The following is a 20357-nucleotide window of genomic DNA, read 5'->3' on the forward strand; positions in this document are numbered from 1 at the left end:
AAGTTATTAGACTCGACACACTTATTGACCTTGTTGATAATTATGTGACGAATCGCGATACTAGCCGACACATACTTGCTCGCGCTGACGGCATTGTGAGAAATAAAAAGAACCTCACGCTGAAAAACAAATCAGTAGTGAAGCGGTTTAAAGTTGTGTACAACAAACGTGTCCTGTTGCCTGATTTTTCAACACTTCCTTATGGGTACTAAAGACGGTCGAGGTGTGATAGATGTTGACGGGTTTGATTTTAGATTACAACACCCATTTTCGTGTGTAATAAGCGGACCATCAAATTCCGGAAAAACTTTTTTTGTAAAACAGTTGATTGAGCGTTCTGATGAGTTGATTTCAAATAAAATAGAAAATATAGTATACATTTATGACTGCTGGCAACCCCTTTATGATGAAATGTTAAAGATAAGAAATATTATTTTTGTTCAAGGGATACCAACGTCGCTATGTGACGACACACTTTTACCGCTTAACAGAAATAATTTGTTAATAATTGATGATGTTATGAAAGATGCCAGCAATAATGCCGAAGTGGAAAAGGTGTTTACACAGTATGTACATCACAGAAATTTAAGCGCCATTTACTTAATGCAAAATTTGTTTTTTCAAGGAAAGTCTAGTAGGACAATTAGTTTGAATACAAACTATCTCATATTATTTAAAAATCCAAGAGACAACAATCAGGTTTGTGTATTAGGTAGACAGATGTACCCCGGCAACACCAGATTTTTCATGGAATGTTTTCAAAATGCTGTTAGCAAGCCGTTCAGTCACCTTTTAATTGATTATAAAGCTAAGACTCCTGAAAACTTTCGTCTCAGAACAGATCTGCTTTCAAACACGCCTGTTGTTTACATTCCGAAAATACGCAGATAGATCAGCATGTCGGACAGACTATATAGAAACCTGCCGCTTCTTAAACTTTTATTTAAAGCCACACCAGCACAGAGACGTGTTATTTTACAAACGGCGTCTAATGAACTTATCTTAACTCTGTGTGAGGTTGCCCTTAATGTTCTTAATGGCATTGTACCTCTCACATCAACACAATATCGTGAGTTAAAGAAGAAGAAGTCTGAAATTAAATTTATCGCTGATAAAAAGGTTGGTGTTTCACGGAAAAAGAAAATAATTAATCAGAAAGGCGGCTTTCTTTTACCATTGTTAAGCGTTGCTTTACCATTTATAGCAAGCTTGATAGCGGGGAGATAAACTGAAGACATGGAGTATGCTGAAAAATTATTTTTGGTACCTCAGCACCAGTTGGATAAGTTAAAGAGTGATAACAGTCGGGGCGCTGTCCGACAAATTGTAGAAAATGATTTGGACGTGTCGATCAGAGATATTTTGGCCAGGAGGGATCTCGACCCCCACGAGAAGGCCAAACTTTATACATCCGTGTTACAGAGATATTTAACCATCGCTAAACATGGTGATATGGAGACCAATACTTTAACATTGTCATTGCCGCATGCGGATACTGTTAATAAGGAAATAAATGTTGTCGATCAGACTGGTAACAAACATTCCATAACCGATGATGTTCTTAGAAATGTATCTTCGCGAAGCAGACAGAATGTTCAGTATGTTTTAGATACAATGTCTAAATCAAAAGATGTGTCTTCCTGGAATGAATTAGGAGAATTTGTCTTAAATGGACGTACGATCCCAGGGTCACATATTCTGGACTTGGTGAAAAGCATCACCGCCGCACACCGTGTTAGCGATGATCGTAGACCTCAGGGGTGGAGCGAGTTTCTAGAGGCTTTTGCTGTTTTAAACATCCCTCTTTCTACCATACCAAATAAGTTTGTCAGACAAAAAATTAATTTGTTAAAAAATAAAAAGTCTGCTGATTATGCTACACCAGTGAAAGACACTTTGCAATCGCCTGTTAAGAGTGTTGAACACCCCAGATTTCACTCCCCCGTTTTAGACAGAAGTGTTTGGTTAAACTTCTAATTGTTATATATTTTATTTTTATTTTATTTGATGTGTGTGTGATTGTGTTGTTTAATTGATTGTTTTGAATATTTTTCACATTGTTTGAAAACTGTCATTTGTTGTTTTATTATTGTTACATGTATATTTGTAAATAAACGAACCAGAGTTGAAAATCTTTTTTGAAAATCAGTGTTTTTATTCGTCAGCTTTACACTACACAGGGTTATACAATAAACATCTCTCCTTTTTGAACATGTTGTATACAAATAAACGACCTGTTCTTACAAACACACGGATACAAATGTTTCACAAAGGCTGAAACCATATTGTCATTTTTAGTTAAATTAAAACCATATTTTGACATCACTTCTTCATAATTACACAGTCTAACCATGTGGTATAGAAAAAACACACAAAGTTGACCGCATGTAGTTGATGTAAAATCTTGAACTTGTCTGGTAGAATACCTCAAAGTCGTGCATGTTGTTTTAAGGAAATCACTAATAATTTTAGGGAACTTGTCATAGGTAGGTGCATTTCCAAAACTGTCAAAAAAACACCCGACACGGTCTTCACTTATGTAGATAGCAAGCCAATGTTCGCCAGGAAGATCAGATGAGTGTGTATTGACAATAGCCGTCACAGGTCATTTCCATATACCATTTGTTGGTAATTGGTCACATGCTAACACACCAAGAAAATGTGTGTTAACAGCCACTTTGTCCATTACAGCAGACAGCTCCAACGTATTCATTAGTAATAATCCACTAAAACTTGTCTTCGGTTAGAGATTTCAATGATGCTGTCAAAAACAGCATACACAACCAAATTTACAGTATGTGGGAGCGGCTGTCTGAAACGAACCTCCAGTCTAATATTACCTGATTTGACCAAAGACACGTGTTGACCGCATTCTTCATCAGGTGTGAGGTTAAAAGCATACAGAGTGTAGCCCTGTAGGAAATCCTGCCTATCAATTGGCAATGCCTGGTTTTTCAGATGTCTTCCAGATGCAAGCGCTAACTGGAAGAATTCGCGCACGGCGGAACCAATGTGGAAATCGGGTTGGTGTGGTTTGGCTGGAAATTGTTGGCCGTCTAAATAGACCGCAAGAAACTCCAAGTTGTAATGTTTAAACGCGAAGGGGTTTTTATTATAGGCGCCTGTGAATGCATCATTATCAACCATGGCTATTATCATAGACTTAGGTAGAGTCCCCAAGAACAAATTTTCTTGGTTAGAAACACGTGTTCCAGCAGGTATGGAAAAATTTTTTAGACACACTCTGTCAATGGGGTATTTAGCCGTTGTTGACAACAATGTCTGGGCATGACCCAACCTTACAGCTGGTGACACAGATACTTTTTTGACAAATAACGATGCAGAGAGAATATTCACTTTGTATGCTAACGCGTCATGCCGCATTAGACAGAAATCATCCTTATTACGAGTCATGCGAATTTTTATATCAACACCGTTAAGCATCAATTTCTCCTGAAAAAATATGTCGCTATGAATCGGGGTCAGCAGTTCTACCACATTACTAGCGTTTGTAAATGCGGCCCTCTTTGCCAAACCGCGATTGTTCCTTGCGGGGTTTGTTTCATCCATATGCCCTGCAGTGTCCAGATAAAAGAGGCCTCCAGAGAAGACAGTTTCCAGGGTGTCCCGACCATAGTTGGCGAGACATTCTATCATGCTACGGTATGGGTAGGTACTTGAACTCTGTGATACCAGCCTGTCTCCTAGGGACACGTCGACCTGTGAAAATATTGTAGCTCCAGGATAGTTTATCAACCCCACAGCGGCTCCGTCATCAATGTCGCTTCCGTCAGGTTTTGTGATTTTAAGACGAAGGTATAATAGTGTGTTATTTAGATCCATATAATCTTCACCATGGCCGGCTATGAAAAACTCCAGTGGGGCAGTGTCGGATATTGCTGACAGCGGCGGAATTTCGACATAAGTGTTTTTCTCAATAGCAGTTTGTGTTAAAGGTACTGTAAACAAGTCCAGTTCTGATTTAATACACTCCTCAGACATGCGATGAAGTAGAGCCATGATCAGAAAATGGTTTTAACAGGTTTCCTACAGGTCGAGGTTGTTGTCTGCTTCCCCTTACTCTTTCTTTTTGACACTATGTGTTTTTTCATCTCAAGCTTGGTTTTCTTAGCAGGACGGCCACGCCTCTTACCAGGGGGTCGTTTCACAGATTTTCGAGCCATCACCAACATACCCGACCCATCTTGATTGTGTGCCATCATACGCGTCAGACCGTTACTGACAACATCGCTTACAATGTTTTTAGCAGCTGTTTTTAGATGTGGTTTGGCTATATTAAAACCCTTCTTGAACAACGGTATAGCCATTCTGAATAAATTTCTAAAAATCCCACCAAATCCCGCACCATACATTGTTGGGCTACCTGTATAGCCGGGCATGTGGCCTCCGGCCTGACTTTGATAGTAAGAAACGTAACGTTCAGGATCCATGGCCAGTCTGTTGAAAGATTCCATTTTCAAAACCTAATTCCTTGTTTTACAGGTCTAAAGTGTAGCTTTACAACCACTTTCCCATAAGAAAAATTTACGTGCTGGTTCTGATCGGTTTTCACTTCTATAGCGATATCGTTTATCTGTGATTTTGTTGTTGACACGTAGTGTGGCTTACTGTATCTAACTGTGACAATATCATGGTTGTTCCCTGATATATGTACACATCTTAACAGAGGTACAAAACTGTAACCAATTAATTGGTAATCAACAATGTCTGTGTAAACAAACATTGAGTAGAAACCACCATAGATGTCGACAGGGTGTGGCGCGTACTCTTTTTGTACGACATCCGGGTCATTTGTTTTAACTACACACTCTAGTATCACACCCGGTTTAAAACCCAAGATGATGGCTAGTTTACCATTAAATATCAAACCGATATCAGATAACGTCTTAATAAATAACCTGTGACTTATTTGGTCATAAACAAGACCTATTGAATGGTCTGCTAGATGGATATTAATCTCAGCAACTAATGCCGGTATATGGTTATAATACCCTGTAGGTAGTGTTATTTGTGTTGTTTTGCCAGATTTTTTATCAATTACGCTAAATGTGGCATCTAGCTCACAAAAGGTTGTCCACGTTCGTGGGTATTGAAACTCTATCACCCCTACTTCCCAGTCACCTTTTAGATCGATTGGTTTCGCTAGTTTTGTTCTATAATTAGAAATTTGATTATCGGGGTATACCGACATAGACGAATTGCTCGGCAGTGTGACGCAAAAACCATTGTCCCCCATATTTGTCCTTTGATGTAAATGAACTAGTTCACAAAGTACAACACCTTTTAAGGCCTTTGTATGTCCACAACATCATTTTCAGGAACCCAGCTGTTAAATTTTGACGGCCAACCTAACCATTTCACTAAAACCATTGTTTTTTTACCCTGTTTTTTTTTATCCAAAATCTTTTCAACTTTGAATGCTTTTTCTGTAGACATGCGTATTTTTTGCAACTCTTCTTCATAGAAACGGCCGTGTATAATGTCACCGTCATAATCTTTCAATTTATAAACGGGTGGTTGTCGTCGGATACATTCTGATATAGTGAAAAACTCCTGTGTATAGTTCTCCTCATACCCCTTTGTAAACGGACCCCTGACTTTAGAAATACGCACAACGTCACCAGTCTTGTACTTAAATATGGTTTTCTTGTCTAATTTGTTTCTCACACCATACAGCGTTTTAAACACGCTAGATTCGTTTTCTTTCGTCACATCAGCTGGCTTGGTTTTGATACTACGGTGGTAACTATTATTGTAACCGCTCATAATATCTTGTAAAACATCAATGTACCTTTTGGAGTTTACAGCTGTTAGATAACGCCACATACGACTTTTTAGCGTTCTATTAAACCGCTCTATGACACTGGCTTTTAGCTCACTACCTGTAGCAAAATGTGTGATTTTGTTTTTTGATACTAAATTTTGAAAATGTTTGTTGAAAAACTCTTTACCCCTGTCAGTCTGTAACTTTTGAGGAACTCTGCCTTCTTCTAATATGTTCGCAAATGCCTTTGAGACTTCTATACCAGACTTATTTTTTAACAGTCGAGCCCACGCATATTTGCTGAACACGTCAATACATGTCAACATATATTTATATCCGTCATTTTCCCTAGAATACGCACTCATATCAACAAGATCAGCTTGGAATTGAGCGTCAATGCCATACACTATAACCCGGTTTCTTTTGTAATATTGTCATATGGGTTTGTGGAGTGTGTATGCATCCTCTCCAGATAACCAGTCTGAAACCTGTTGATCAGACAGACACAATCCTGTATTCTCTAAAACACCCCGTTTCAAACGATTTTTACCGCCTAATGAACCAGAATTAGACGGCGTGTAATATACCGTTCTCATAAGATTTGATGTGTTGATAGATGACATTGTTGAAAATAATGACCCCAGATTTGTTTGTTTGACTGTTTTATTCACAATGCATCGATGAAATCTAAAAAGTTTGCACACACATCTACATTTTTCTCAACTAGATATTCAACAAATGTTTCAATCACTTTACAAACATCAATTGGTTTCTTTGTTGAAAGTTTTATCACACAAATGTCTATTATATATGTACATAGACAAAGCACATAACCAATTTTTACCACATTTTCACTCTTAGGCATGAGAGACAGTAATTTACTAATAGTCACAAGGGTTGTTTCGTCAGAATCTATACATAACTGTGTCAAATGACACCAATCATGCGATGTTGATTTAACAATATTCATTTGGTTCTTGAAATTTTGTAAACGTTTAACATTGACATCATACACATTATTAATGAGTGTAAAATCATCCACACTATCGTCAATACATTTATACAACAAACGTGTCAATTCGCAGTTCACACGGTGTTTCAGCACACGCTTTGACAGACTTTGGTGTCCGCAAACTATCCCCATTTTCACTTAAACAGCTCTGCAAGTCTTTGAATCACCTTCCCAACAGTCAACGGCATCGCTGACAAACTGTTCAGAGGTTTGATCAATCAGACTTTCTCTTAGTTCCTGCAGCTTTTCCACAATGTACGGCTCGCATTGTAATTCACAGACGACTGTTTCAACACATCCTTGAATTTTTAGAAGGGGTAGTTCTATTCCAAAACACTTTAGAAGCCCAGCTATGGCATGTTTTAAGGCGGGCGTGAACAATGTCCTTGTTATATCTTTATAGTATTTTTCAAAAAAGAAGATATCAGGTTCAAACAGACACGAATGTTGAAGTTGACTAGGGTGATCCACTTCACAACCAAGACACGTTTCCTTCAGCTTGTTGTTTATGATGTGTTGTAGGATTACAACGACAGTGGACTTTATCAGTTTTAGCCCCGTAGAGCTTACTTGCCCGTCCACCACATCAATCGGAGCAGATATAGCGTTGTCTTCAGGAGCTTCAGCGATTGTCAGTTGTCTAGCCATCAACGTTGCCAAATCATCCACCGGGTCTTGTCGAAAAACATGCGGGTTCGCAATGTCCACACAACTGAGATCATCACCATATTGACCCAACAAACTGTTGTCTGATACCGCTTTGGCAACCGCCGTCGATTCACCATAGCTGTAGTTTACAAGCCCATGACCCGTGTCAATCGGCGTATATTGAATGTCCGACAGTCGATAATTTTCACACCACATAGGTCCACGGGTGTCGGGATGGTCTGCTGGAAGAATGTCCTCAAACATGATGGCTTGCGTGTTGTTCGTGTCTTGACTTCGTGTGGTTTCAGTGTCGGCTTATGTTTCTTTTAACAGACATCACTGGAAGGCGTTGATCCACTTTTGACCATCCCACAAACGTCATAAGCCCGAGAATCAAACAGGTTAATTTTAACATCCCTAAAATATTCGCGAGGGCTGCTACCAAATGCTTTACCACGCCGTTTCTTCCTTGGCGCAAAAGCAACGTTGGTTTCAGAACTAATAGTTGGTGTAACTGTAGATTCTCTTAAAGGAGACTGATTTACACACACTGTAGACATTTTAAAAAGCGTTTAGCCATAGAAATCCACCAGGGTCATTTTAAATAACACATGCAAGCACAACCCACCCCAAACATGTTGGGGGGTGTGAGGGTGTCAGGGGGTGGGGTGTAGGTGTGAGGGGAAGCCCATATAAGGACATCCTGTACTGACCTGTCACCTGGGTCATAAATCAGGGGTCATAAATCATTCACAGAGGTGTTTGACAGAAGGTGTAGGATATATACTACTTGTGTTCTCCCTGTCTCTGCGTGGGTTTCCTCCGGGTGACTGTCTGTGAGGAGTGTGGTGTGTTCTCCCTGTGTCTGCGTGGGTTTCCTCCGGGTGACTGTCTGTGAGGAGTGAAGTGTCCATAGGTGTGAGTGTGTGTCACCCTGTGAAGGACTAGCACCCAGTGTATAAGCGGTTACAGACAATTAAAGTATGAATATGCAGTTTTTTGCTCTGAATGTATGTATCTTTTGCAGCCTCTCTCTCTCTCTCTCTCTCTCTCTCTCTCTCTCTCTCTCTCTCCTCCTGCTGTGATTACTCCAATTTTCTGTTTTTGAAACAGGAAATCTATAACTTTGTTCTCCACTCTCTCTCCTGTTTCCATCCTGTTTTGATGGACACTGCCTGACAATGCTGTTCCTGACAATGAAGTCCGACTTCTTAGAAAAGGAAATTCTGACAACTGTTTTTCAAACAACAAATAAAGGGATTGAACCCAGGACCCTGGAGCTGTTTGACAATGGCACGGCCTGCAGTGCCCCCCACCCCTGCTGCTCCCAGAGATACGTTCAAATATTTAAAATCGCATGCACACAGAGAGAGCTGTGAAAGTACCCAGATGTTGCTTGTTCTACACAAAATATCAATAAAATAATTGCCTCACTGATGGCTACTCGTCCCTGTTTGTGAAGTCTCTTGAAACCTTTTTTGTGAATTCGCCTTCTATGTGATTTCAGACTTGTGTTTTAACCCCTGCTTGTCCTGACTACAGTTTGAAGCTTAACACTATAAACACACGCATCCTGCTTACACCAGTGCATTGTTATAGTTAACTAGCACTGTTAAAGTTGTTACATACTGGTTAGCAATATTTTTCATTCATTCATTGTCTGTAACCCTTATCCAGTTCAGGGTCACGGTGGGTCCAGAACCTACCTGGAATCATTGGGCGCAAGGCGGGAATACACCCTGGAGGGGGCGCCAGTCCTTCACAGGGCGACACAGACACACACACATTCACTCACACACTCACACTTACGGACACTTTTTGAGTCACCAATCCACCTACCAACGTGTGTTTTTGGACTGTGGGAGGAAACTGGAGCACCCGGAGGAAACCCACGCAGACACAGAGAGAACACACCACACTCCTCACAGACAGTCACCCGGAGGAAACCCACGCAGACACAGGGAGAACACACCACACTCCTCACAGACAGTCACCCAGAGGAAACCCACGCAGACACAGGGAGAACACACCACACTCCTCACAGACAGTCACCCGGAGGAAACCCACGCAGACACAGGGAGAACACACCACACTCCTCACAGACAGTCACCCGGAGGAAACCCACGCAGACACAGGGAGAACACACCACACTCCTCACAGACAGTCACCCGGAGAAAACCCACGCAGACACAGGGAGAACACACCACACTCCTCACAGACAGTCACCCGGAGGAAACCCACGCAGACACAGGGAGAACACACCACACTCCTCACAGACAGTCACCCGGAGGAAACCCACGCAGACACAGGGAGAACACACCACACTCCTCACAGACAGTCACCCGGAGGAAACCCACGCAGACACAGGGAGAACACACAGCACTCCTCACAGACAGTCACCCGGAGGAAACCCACGCAGACACAGGGAGAACACACCACACTCCTCACAGACAGTCACCCGGAGGAAACCCACGCAGACACAGGGAGAACACACCACACTCCTCACAGACAGTCACCCGGAGGAAACACACGCAGACACAGGGAGAACACACCACACTCCTCACAGACAGTCACCCGGAGAAAACCCACGCAGACACAGGGAGAACACACCACACTCCTCACAGACAGTCACCCGGAGGAAACCCACGCAGACACAGGGAGAACACACCACACTCCTCACAGACAGTCACCCGGAGGAAACCCACGCAGACACAGGGAGAACACACCACACTCCTCACAGACAGTCACCCGGAGGAAACCCACGCAGACACAGGGAGAACACACCACACTCCTCACAGACAGTCACCCGGAGGAAACCCACGCAGACACAAGGAGAACACACCACACTACTCACAGATTCACTGTGTCCGTGTGGGTTTCCTCCGGGTGCTTCGGTTTCCTCTCACGGTCCAAAAAAACACACATTGGTAGGTGCATGTGTGTGTGTGTTGCCCTGTGAAAGACTGGCGCCCCCTCCAGGGTGTATTCCCGCCTTGCGCCCAATGATTCCAGGTAGGCTCTGGACCCACCGCGACCCTGAACTGGATAAGGGTTACAGATAATGAATGAATGAATGAATCTGAAAATGTAGTCTAGCATAAGCACAATTAAACCACCTCACCATGCACAGCAATACGTACTGTACATCTGATATACACTAGTGCATAGCGGACACCCATAATATAAAGTCACAGCTGGTGCAGGTTTCCTCTCAGAGCTTTTAGAACACATCATTACCCACACTCATCCCCAGAAGGATATTTTTAATGCAGTAGATTTATGAGGTGCTTTGTGAAACAACATGTGCAATCTCTCTACTGTGTACAGTTAGACTCGGTGGTTATAGTGGACTGGTGGCATGATGTTTATGGTGTTTATGCGACAAAATCTCAGTAATGAGCAACCCTTGTGAGGTAGTGTCTGAGGTCATTCATCACGCTCCTGAATCCAGTTCCCTATATAATAGTACACTATATACTGAGTAACGTAGGCACGTCCTTCACAGGGCGACACACACTCACACATTCACTCACACACACGGACACTTCTGGATCGCCAACGTGTGTTTTTGACCGTGGGAGGAAACCCCACTCACAAGAACACACCACACTCCTCACAGTCACCCGGAGCGGGACTCGAACCCACAACCGCCAGGTCCCTGGAGCGGTGTGACGCCACTGTGTCACACTACCTTACAGTTACAGCTTCACTGAGCTGTAATAGACCCTCAGCACTGCAGAAACTGCACTATGTAACTTCAGAAGGTGGGTAGTCACCGGCACTGTAGTCACTGAGTCACTGGCGGGTAGTCACTGGAACACAGTTCCAGGGTCCTGGGGTTGTGTTCAGTCACCTCCTCAGGTAACACTAGGTGTGTGAGGAGCATGGGGTGTTTTCTTAGTATCTGTGTGGGTTTCCTCAGGGTGCTACTACGGTTTTCTCTCACAGTCCAGATACAAAGTGTTAGTGGTGTTAAAGGGGGTACTGCAGTCAGCCACCAGAGGGCATCAGAGACTTTCTGCTCTTCACCTTCTCTTTCTCGGTCCAACCAGGTCTGTGGTGAGCGGTTGCTATGGTGACGCGAACATCATGTAAATCCGAGCTAATAATTTAACCAATCACAGCACAGTATAAACCGAACTAGTCCAGTATCCAATCCAAACACAGAAGGCGGGGAAATACTAACCAGTCACAAGGCAAGATACGAGAATTATTAGCCAATCGCGGTGCAGGAGTGAGAATACGGGTGTGGAGAGGAAAAGCGGGGGAAATACAGACCAATCACAAGGCAGGAGATGAGATATCCCATCCAATCATAGCAGAGGAGACGGAATACGGGTGTGGAGGGGAAAAGCGGTGAAATCCTGTCCAATCACAAGGCAGGAGACGAGAGATATTAGCCAATCATGGCGCAGGAGACGCAAAACGGGTGCGGCGAAGGGACTCAGAGCGAACCGTGGAGGGAGCGGCGCACAGTGACCTGAATCTCCGCGCCGAGGCGGGACGCGTGGAGAGACGGCGATGGACACACGGTCAGCAACAGATGCCATGGCTCTGGTTTTAACCGGTTTATCCTGAAATGTGAAGCGGAAGGATAGAAATAGTGCTCGCTAACGGCTGTCTGTCTGTGCTCCAGGTCCGAACCGAACTGCAGCCGGTGGATGATTTTTGGGGGATTGTTTTTTTCTCTCTGGAGGTGAACGGAGACGTTGAGTTCGCCCATGATCCGTGCTCGAAAATGGGCTCGAGGGTCTCGTAACCAGACTTGACAACCAACCTTTCTCTGTTGTTGTCTTTGTTTTATTTAAAAAAAATCACCCTAGAAACCCTTCACAGTTTTCTCTGGGATTAGTTGTTGCCTGTTGTTTTTGTCTCCCCCACCACCCACATACATCTGCCCACGGCCACTTTGGATGGGGGGCAAACAGAGCACGGCGGGCCGGCCCCGTGGAGCTTTTCCTGGCGTGTCGACGGACGACAGCGCGGTGCCGCCCTCGGCCCACTTCGGCCACTACCGAGCCGGTGCCGGCGGCGGTACCATGGGGCTCCGCAGCCGCTCGGTGAGCTCGGTTGCCGGTATGGGCATCGACCACAACGCCGCGGTGCCCTTCGGCTTTTACACGGCGCGGGGCGCGGCCATGGACTCGGAGCGGGCCGGCGGTGGATCAGGCTCGGATTCGGCTCACGGGAACGGCTTCCAGGACACGAGCGGTGCAGGGCACCGCACGGACGGCGTGCTGTACCTGGGTTCCCGCGCCTCTCTGGCGGACGCTCTGCCCCTGCACATCGCGCCGCGCTGGTTCAGCGCACACAGCGGTGAGCCCTCCATACAATGCACAGGGAGGGGGGGGGGTGGATGGGTGTAGACCCCATTGAACAGGTCCAATCTATTGTTTCCGAACCATGGCCCCTTAAAGTGACTGACCAGAAAATGCTGTTAGGTGCTCGTTAGAAACAGCTGCTGTTGTGGTTTCCGTTAACCGTCTGTAACGGTCTGTTTGAACCTGCCCCCCGTTCCGCTGTGGTCTGCGGTATCTTTATCGCAGTCTGTTCTGGGGTTTAACCCCGTTTTCCACCTGCGAACCGAGGATGCCAGTGAATCGGTTCCTTTTTTAGTGAACCGACTCCTAGTTCACAGGCGCAGCCACCTGTCTCATGTCCATATTGTGTTCTGACACTACAGTCTTGGCAAACAACATTATGATTAGTTGGACCACTACAGTGGAACCTCTGTTGGTGCTAAACAGATCCATGTTTTAAAGGTTCTTTCAGGTGGTTCTTGCACTGAAATACCCTTGAAAACCCATTTTTAAGGTGTACACAAAGTCAGGCCTGGAGTTCAGGTTCAAGGAGCACTGATCTACCAGGAATAAGGTGAGGATTTGATTAAAAGTCACAGTTTAACCATAAACTGGGGTTGTATTTCAGATATGGCTTTATTATTGTACACAACACTTAGCTTATTCTTCTCAAACCCCTTCATTTCTGGTGTGAAGGTATCTCTATGAGGTTGGAACATGTAGCCGATCCTAAAGAATGGATCATGTCCATGAAATGCTTGTATAATCATTGTTTCTCACAAAATACAATTGTGCAGAATAAAGATACGTCCTCATACTGCCCATCCCTACGTTTCTATACACCTCGTAAGAAGATGACTAGGCATTGTGAACACCTCGCTGCGTCCGAAGTCATTGTTTATGCAGGAGATCAAGGCCAACTTGGCTCGAGAATCAGCGATTCCTTGAAGACGATTCACTAAAATGTACAGCTCAAAAAAAAAAAAAGAATCACTGAAGAGGTTTGCCAAAAATGAATCAAAGTGAATCATCGTCGATGCCCGTGGTGCGCAGGGTGGGTTTGTGTGAGGGATTGGACCGGGCCGAGCCAGGCTAGAACCCTGCAGCTCCGTTTTACATGACGTTAATAAGCCAGACATAATCAGGCTGAGACAATTAGTATGTGATTATTTGGTGTATGATGGGTGGGGTGGGGTGAGAGGGGGGGTGGTTGTCATCCGCTTACCTCAGGCGACTGTGTGTGTGTGTGTGCGTACAAGACAAACCGGGCCTCACGCAGGGCTGGAGCTACAGCAGGCTGATGACACGCTGGTCCTGGTCTCTCACCCCCCAGTGTGCTCATTATCAAAAACCTTAAATGAGGTCTCCAGAGAGAGAAGCCAGTCAGAGGGGCTGTTTTCTTTATTTTCTTTTGACGGCTCGTTGATCCAGACAGACCAGGTTGGAGCAGCAGGTGAGGGAGGAGGTTCCACCGTCCGGTGACGAAGCACCGTCACATTGATTCTGGCTGAGCTGCTTAAGAGACTGTAGGGGCCTTTTGTGAAGACTGGGAGATTAACGCGCGTGTTACTGATCAGTAGTCGGGGTGAAGGGACGTCAGGTGGTGGATCACAAAGGCTTTGGACACAATTAGAGCTGCACAGTGCACACTGTTCATATCCAAATCATGGTATTGTCCTTGAATCTTCTTCGTTGGAATTGAAAGACTTACGTAGTAACGTTTTAAAACGTACTGTAATCTCATATCCGTTTGGTTCATAATTGGAACCTCAGCTTAAAGGCAGTGTAGATGATTCTGGAGAACTCACAGCAAAACAAACACCCCCTCCGGCATCATTTAAGGTGGAACAGTATATTTGAATAAGAAGCCATCTGTAGTTTGTTGGTGGTTTCCCTCTGTTTGAATCACTCATTTGTAACTTGAGTTTGTAGCCCATTTGGAATGCTTTAATCCTAATAGAAGTCAGTGCCACCTTAAATAATACCTCAGAAACTGCAAAAATAAGTCAGTACTGTTCCACCTATGGAGCAGGAATAGAACAAAATCCAGGAATAAAACAACGACCATTACTGAGCTACGGCTGCATACAAACGCTGGACCTTTTTTCCAGTGTGCAAAGACACTCAGCATTCTCAATGCCATGTGTTGGTTAGAGGGGTATACAGCTGCCAGTTTTGGACTGTGAAGCAGTGGCAGACCCCCAAACGGTTTCTTTGGAAAGAGTTTTAAGTGTGTTTTGATATCGAAAACCGAACATCTAACCTCACTGATCTACACAGAAGTGTTCCAACATTTCTGCTCTATTCTGAGCGCTTCAAACTCATTTACTGTTCACTATAATAAGTTTACTATAGGCGGCACGGTGGCGCAGCAGGTAGTGTCACAGTCACACAGCTCCAGGGACCTGGAGGTTGTGGGTTCGATTCCCGCTCCGGGTGACTGTCTGTGAGGAGTGTGACGTGTTCTCCCTGTGTCTGCGTGGATTTCCTCCGGGTGACTGTCTGTGAGGAGTGTGGTGTGTTCTCCCTGTGTCTGTGTGGGTTTCCTCCGGGTGACTGTCTGTGAGGAGTGTGGTGTGTTCTCTCTGTGTCTGCGTGGGTTTCCTCCGGGTGACTGTCTGTGAGGAGTGTGTTGTGTTCTCTCTGTGTCTGCGTGGGTTTCCTCCGGGTGACTGTCTGTGAGGAGTGTGGTGTGTTCTCCCTGTGTCTGTGTGGGTTTCCTCCGAGTGCTCCGGTTTCCTCCCACAGTCCAAAAACACACATTGGTAGGTGGATTGGCGACTCAAAAAGTGTCCGTAGGTGTGAGTGTGTGAGTGAATGATTCCAGGTAGGCTCTGGACCCACCGCGACCCTGAACTGGGTAAGCGGTTATAGATAATGAATGAATGAATGAACGTGTACTACATGAACTGACTAAGGGATGATCACAAGACTTTTCTGACTACATTTGGAAACACTTGTAATTCTTTCCCATAAACAAATCAATCACTGTGTTGAAGTTAATTAATAAGTAGCCGTCAAGTCACTGATATAAGCATTGTTATTTATTTGAATAAATATGGCACCTTTTTTACATTTGGAGATAAAACTGGATTCATCTGTCTCCTTTAAAATATATCATTCTTACTGTGGGCACAATAAACAAAAGCAGAATGAAGAGGTTGGATAATGGTGATGAAAAATGAAATCCATCACTCCATAGTCATTCCCTTTAATTAAACAATAGTGGTGTGAAAGCGTGAAAGACAAACAGATCAACCTAATCTGTCCGAGCTTACGCATGTTCGGTCCGCGCTCTCAGACTCCAGCGTAATTATATAAGGTCATAACACCTATGCTTGTGGTCACTCTTCAGCCATTCTTTCAAACTCCCTTTGATTCAGAAGATGTGTTGGAGCAGATGATTAAAGATACCCACTCTATAAACGCGTGATTAAAGTGCTTCATAGTTTCCTGAGTATAATCTGACTTAACATGAAAAGCCCTCTCAGACAACAGTGTAATTATCTCTTATCACGTAACCTCTTTTTAATTTTGCGCGTAAGACCCTGACACTGTTGCTTGCGGTCTCTCTTTAGGCATTCTCTTAGACCTGGTGGCTTTTTCAGAAATAATTAAAACCTGTATCACATGGGCTACAACAAGTTGTTCGGATATTGTGCTGCATCTGATGTTGAGTGCAGACACTTTGGAATTGTCCCGCCCCCTTGTCTAAGTCTCCAATCACAGAGCTGGACCCATGTTTATATGAGAGCGCAAAGATGAGTAAAAACAGAGGAAAACAAGTACAGAAAAGAAAGACAACAGAGTGGAAACGGATAAAAAAAAAAACAGTGCTTCTGCTCATTCACTGCTGTGCACTCAGGGTCGGGGTGAACAGCGAGTGGCTCGTTATCATTTAAAGGGACAGGCGTTGAAAAGCAGCCATTCTGAACAGGGCTGTTTACACGGGGGAGAAGGACGCTGTGGGGTTTGATCGTTCTGGTGTTTTATCCAAAGCAAGTCACATGTTTCGTTAAGACCCAGAACCGTGTTCCCTTTGTAGTGGATGAGTGAGTATGTCTTGAGTAGATCAGGGTGCATCTTAATGGGACATACAAGGGACGTATCACAGAATTATAGTATGAGGTATTTCCACAATGCAGAGGTATACACTGGACAACCACTAGATTATGAACTTCTACAGCACTGCTGTGTCTGATCCACTGAAGCGGCACAGTACACACTATCACAACACCACTACCACATTAGTGTCTCTGTAGAGCTGAATGATCCACCACCCAAATCATACTTGTTCCTGTTCTGTGGGGTGAAATGGAGGTGGACTGCAGACTGGAATTGCAGAACTACAAAGTTCTCCCGTGTGGTCGTTGGAGTTGATACATCCTTCGAGAAGCTCTGTGGTGTCAACCAACCACGTCCCTGAACCTGCCTGCTGACGTTAGTGTACTCCAGATAGAATAACTCCAGATATTCTTGACTTGATGACTTTATCCAGCTCAAAATGGGCACCAGAAATGAGTGCTGTAGTCAAGAAATGTGAACTACCTCATTTAGTGGGCCAGGTGTCTACCCTGCTAACTTTGTAATGTCTGCTCCTTCTCTTCATCTCCCAAGTCATTTCTACAATTATGAGGAGACAAAAAGATGTTTGGGGCGGCACGGTGGCGCAGCAGGTAGTGTCACACTCACACAGCTCCAGGGACCTGGAGGTTGTGAGATCGATTCCCGCTCCGGGTGACTGTCTGTGAGGAGTGTGGTGTGTTCTCCCTGTGTCTGTGTGGGTTTCCTCCGGGTGACTGTCTGTGAGGAGTGTGGTGTGTTCTCCCTGTGTCTGTGTGGGTTTCCTCCGGGTGACTGTCTGTGAGGAGTGTGGTGTGTTCTCCCTGTGTATGCGTGGGTTTCCTCCAGGTGACTGTCTGTGAGGAGTGTGGTGTGTTCTCCCTGTGTCTGTGTGGGTTTACTCCAGGTGACTGTCTGTGAGGAGTGTGGTGTGTTCTCTCTGTGTCTGTGTGGGTTTCCTCCGGGTGACTGTCTGTGAGGAGTGAGGTGTGTTCTCCCTGTGTCTGTGTGGGTTTACTCCAGGTGACTGTCTGTGAGGAGTTGGTGTGTTCTCTCTGTATCCGCGTGGGTTTCCTCCGGGTGCTCCGGTTTCCTCCCACAGTCCAAAAACACACGTTGGTAGGTGGATTGGCGACTCAAAAGTGTCCGTAGGTGTGATTGAATGTGTGTGTGTGTGTGTTGCCCTGTGAAGGACTGGCGCCCCCTCCAGGGTGTATTCCCACCTTGCGCCCAATGATTCCAGGTAGGCTCTGGACCCACTGCGACCCTGAACTGGATAAGCGCTTACAGATAATGAATGAATGAATGAAAAAAGATGTTTGTCTTTCAGTCTGAAGGTTAGCTGTCTGTCTTCATTTTTCATTCACATTTCAAAGCATCGCACCCTCAGAATCCTCCCCAGTGTGTATCATAACTGCAGGTTATTCCTACCTTAAAGATAAATCATCAGAAGAGGGTTTCCGTAGCCTTCCTCTGGAGACTACAGCAGGACTGCCATAGAATGTGAGTTAGCATGTTTTTAACTGGTCGAGATTGCCTCGTTCTTCATTTTGCCCAGACTTGCCCTTTAACACAGCGCTACAGGATTTGCATGAGGTGGCCCCTACGAGGAAAGTTTTTGTTATAAATTGTATCACAGTACACTTTTCTCAGTGCATTGTGGGTGTAGTTGAGTACTTACCAAACTCTAAACTACTGCTTAATCATGTAAAAAAGGCACAATTATTATTACAGACTCAAAAAGCTTGTTTATATTCTTTCTTAAATAAATATGATGCTGCTGTGTTGCTGGAGCATTTTGTCTGTTCCAACTTGTTCCCAAACCCAGAGAGAGCTAAATATCATGATTCAAATTCAGGAACGTGCTTCTCCAGTTGCTCCACAAACCCCTGCCCTAATCTGAACCGCCCTCTCAGACAGCGGTGTAATTATTTCTTATCACATAAGCTTTTTAATTGTACGTGCAAGACAATAGTGCCATTGTTCGTGGGCTCTCTTTTCGAAGTTTCCGCCAAACGTGGAAACGTTCGTTTCGCATCTTGTAAGGTGCTTTGTGTTCCTGGAATGGGTGCATTATCCACAACAGGAAACATATGGAGATGTCTATATTATGTAGGTCTTAGAGGGGACAAATCCCACCCCTTTTCCACAAGGGAACACAGTTCTGGTTCTTAATGAAATGTCTGTGAAAGGATTTGGTCAAAATACAAGGATCAAGCACCACAGCAGTGTTCTCCCCCTGTGTAAACAGCCCTGTTCAGAACGCCCGCTTTCAGCACCTGTTCCTTTAAATGAGAACGAGCTGCTCGCTGTTCACCCCGACCCCGAGTGCACAGCAGTGAGGAGCGAGGAGCAGAAGCTCTGGTTTTTAGCTGTTTACGTCATTTGTTCCTTTAAATGAGAATGAGCCACACATAGCTCACCCCAGCGCCGAGTGTGCGGCAAAAAAGTGAGCCAACAGGAGTCCTTGATTTTAAACCTGCTGGTCATACGTATCAGGTCTGCTCTGATTCACTGTTGTAGTATGGTATTCTCTGTAGTAGCCTACCAGTGTTCAGAAGTTTTTAAAAGGCCATTTCCTCATGGAACCCAAATCATTATAAGCAGTTGTTATGAAAGTATGTCATATTTTACAACGTGTGTCTTCAGCTACCGGGTTTTGTCTGCACTGTGTCTGGCCTCTCCCTGCGTCAGTCGGAATATAAACAGCGTCCTGCCGCTGACCATCCTTGGTAAAACTTAAATAACCCTTTCAATACATCACAGGGCCGTCAGCGTGCCTTACAGCGAAGACGGAGTGGTCTTTCTCGCGCCAGTTGCTGGGCTCTTTCCCTCTTTCGGCCTCGCGTCGCCTTGCCCTTGAGGGATATGCTTCGGGTCTGCCACTCCAGATGAAATGATGAGTAATTACAGCTGGTTAAAAGCCACCCGTTAGTGGCGCTTCTTTGATCAAAGATGTTATTGATCATACTTAATGCAGGAGGAGCGAGGCTTACTCGGTTACTCAGGCTGCTAAGAGCGGAGGATTAGTTAGAGTGAAAAATGAAATGATCTCCCCAGTGTATTATAGTCTACGCTGTTCGCTGCCTCTTGCTGATCAGTGGCAACATGCATCAAACTTGACTATAACTGGGGCAGCTGAGCTTCCGTTACTAGATCAACAGGGTTTTCCACTCCTTGCTTTGTTCATATGTACTACACATGGTACAACAGCGACTACTGGCTGATGCAATCCATCATTTACATTAATGGCATTTGACAGACGCTGGAGTTAAAGTTCTACTCGTGTCAGAGAGGCTGATACTGCATTAGGAGGTTGTTCTAAACCAAGTTGGCACTGGAACCCTAGTCTTCAGGGTGTAGGGATATGATGTGATTCATTATAACGCTGACCTTATTTAAAAAAATCAAATAAAATGTATTCTCCCACTGTTCTGGGTTTTAATGAAGCATCTGCACACTGCTTTGGTCAAAATACCACAAGGATCAAACACCACAGCAGCATTCTCCTCCATGGCTGTTTGGAATGGCCGGTTTCAGTCCGAAAGGT

The 20357-nt window shown here is 44.6% G+C and overlaps 1 protein-coding gene across 2 annotated transcripts in view; it reads left to right on the plus strand.

Moving 5' to 3' along the window:
• Nucleotides 1–11879: 11879 nt before the first annotated feature.
• Nucleotides 11880–20357, plus strand: part of znrf1 (zinc and ring finger 1) — a 58801-nt gene continuing 50323 nt past the window's right edge. The window contains exons 1-2 of one of the 2 annotated variants that reach the window (XM_066650115.1): nt 11880–11977; nt 12082–12761. In XM_066650115.1, the coding sequence (XP_066506212.1) occupies nt 12359–12761 (403 nt within the window). In that variant the 5' untranslated portion in view covers nt 11880–11977; nt 12082–12358. Of the gene's footprint in view, nt 12762–20357 lie in introns of both variants that reach the window. The other variant, XM_066650114.1, reaches the window with a different exon arrangement.

This window comes from Hoplias malabaricus, chromosome 17 (assembly GCF_029633855.1).
Source record: "Hoplias malabaricus isolate fHopMal1 chromosome 17, fHopMal1.hap1, whole genome shotgun sequence".
In the NCBI taxonomy this organism is placed as follows: Eukaryota; Metazoa; Chordata; class Actinopteri; order Characiformes; family Erythrinidae; genus Hoplias; species Hoplias malabaricus.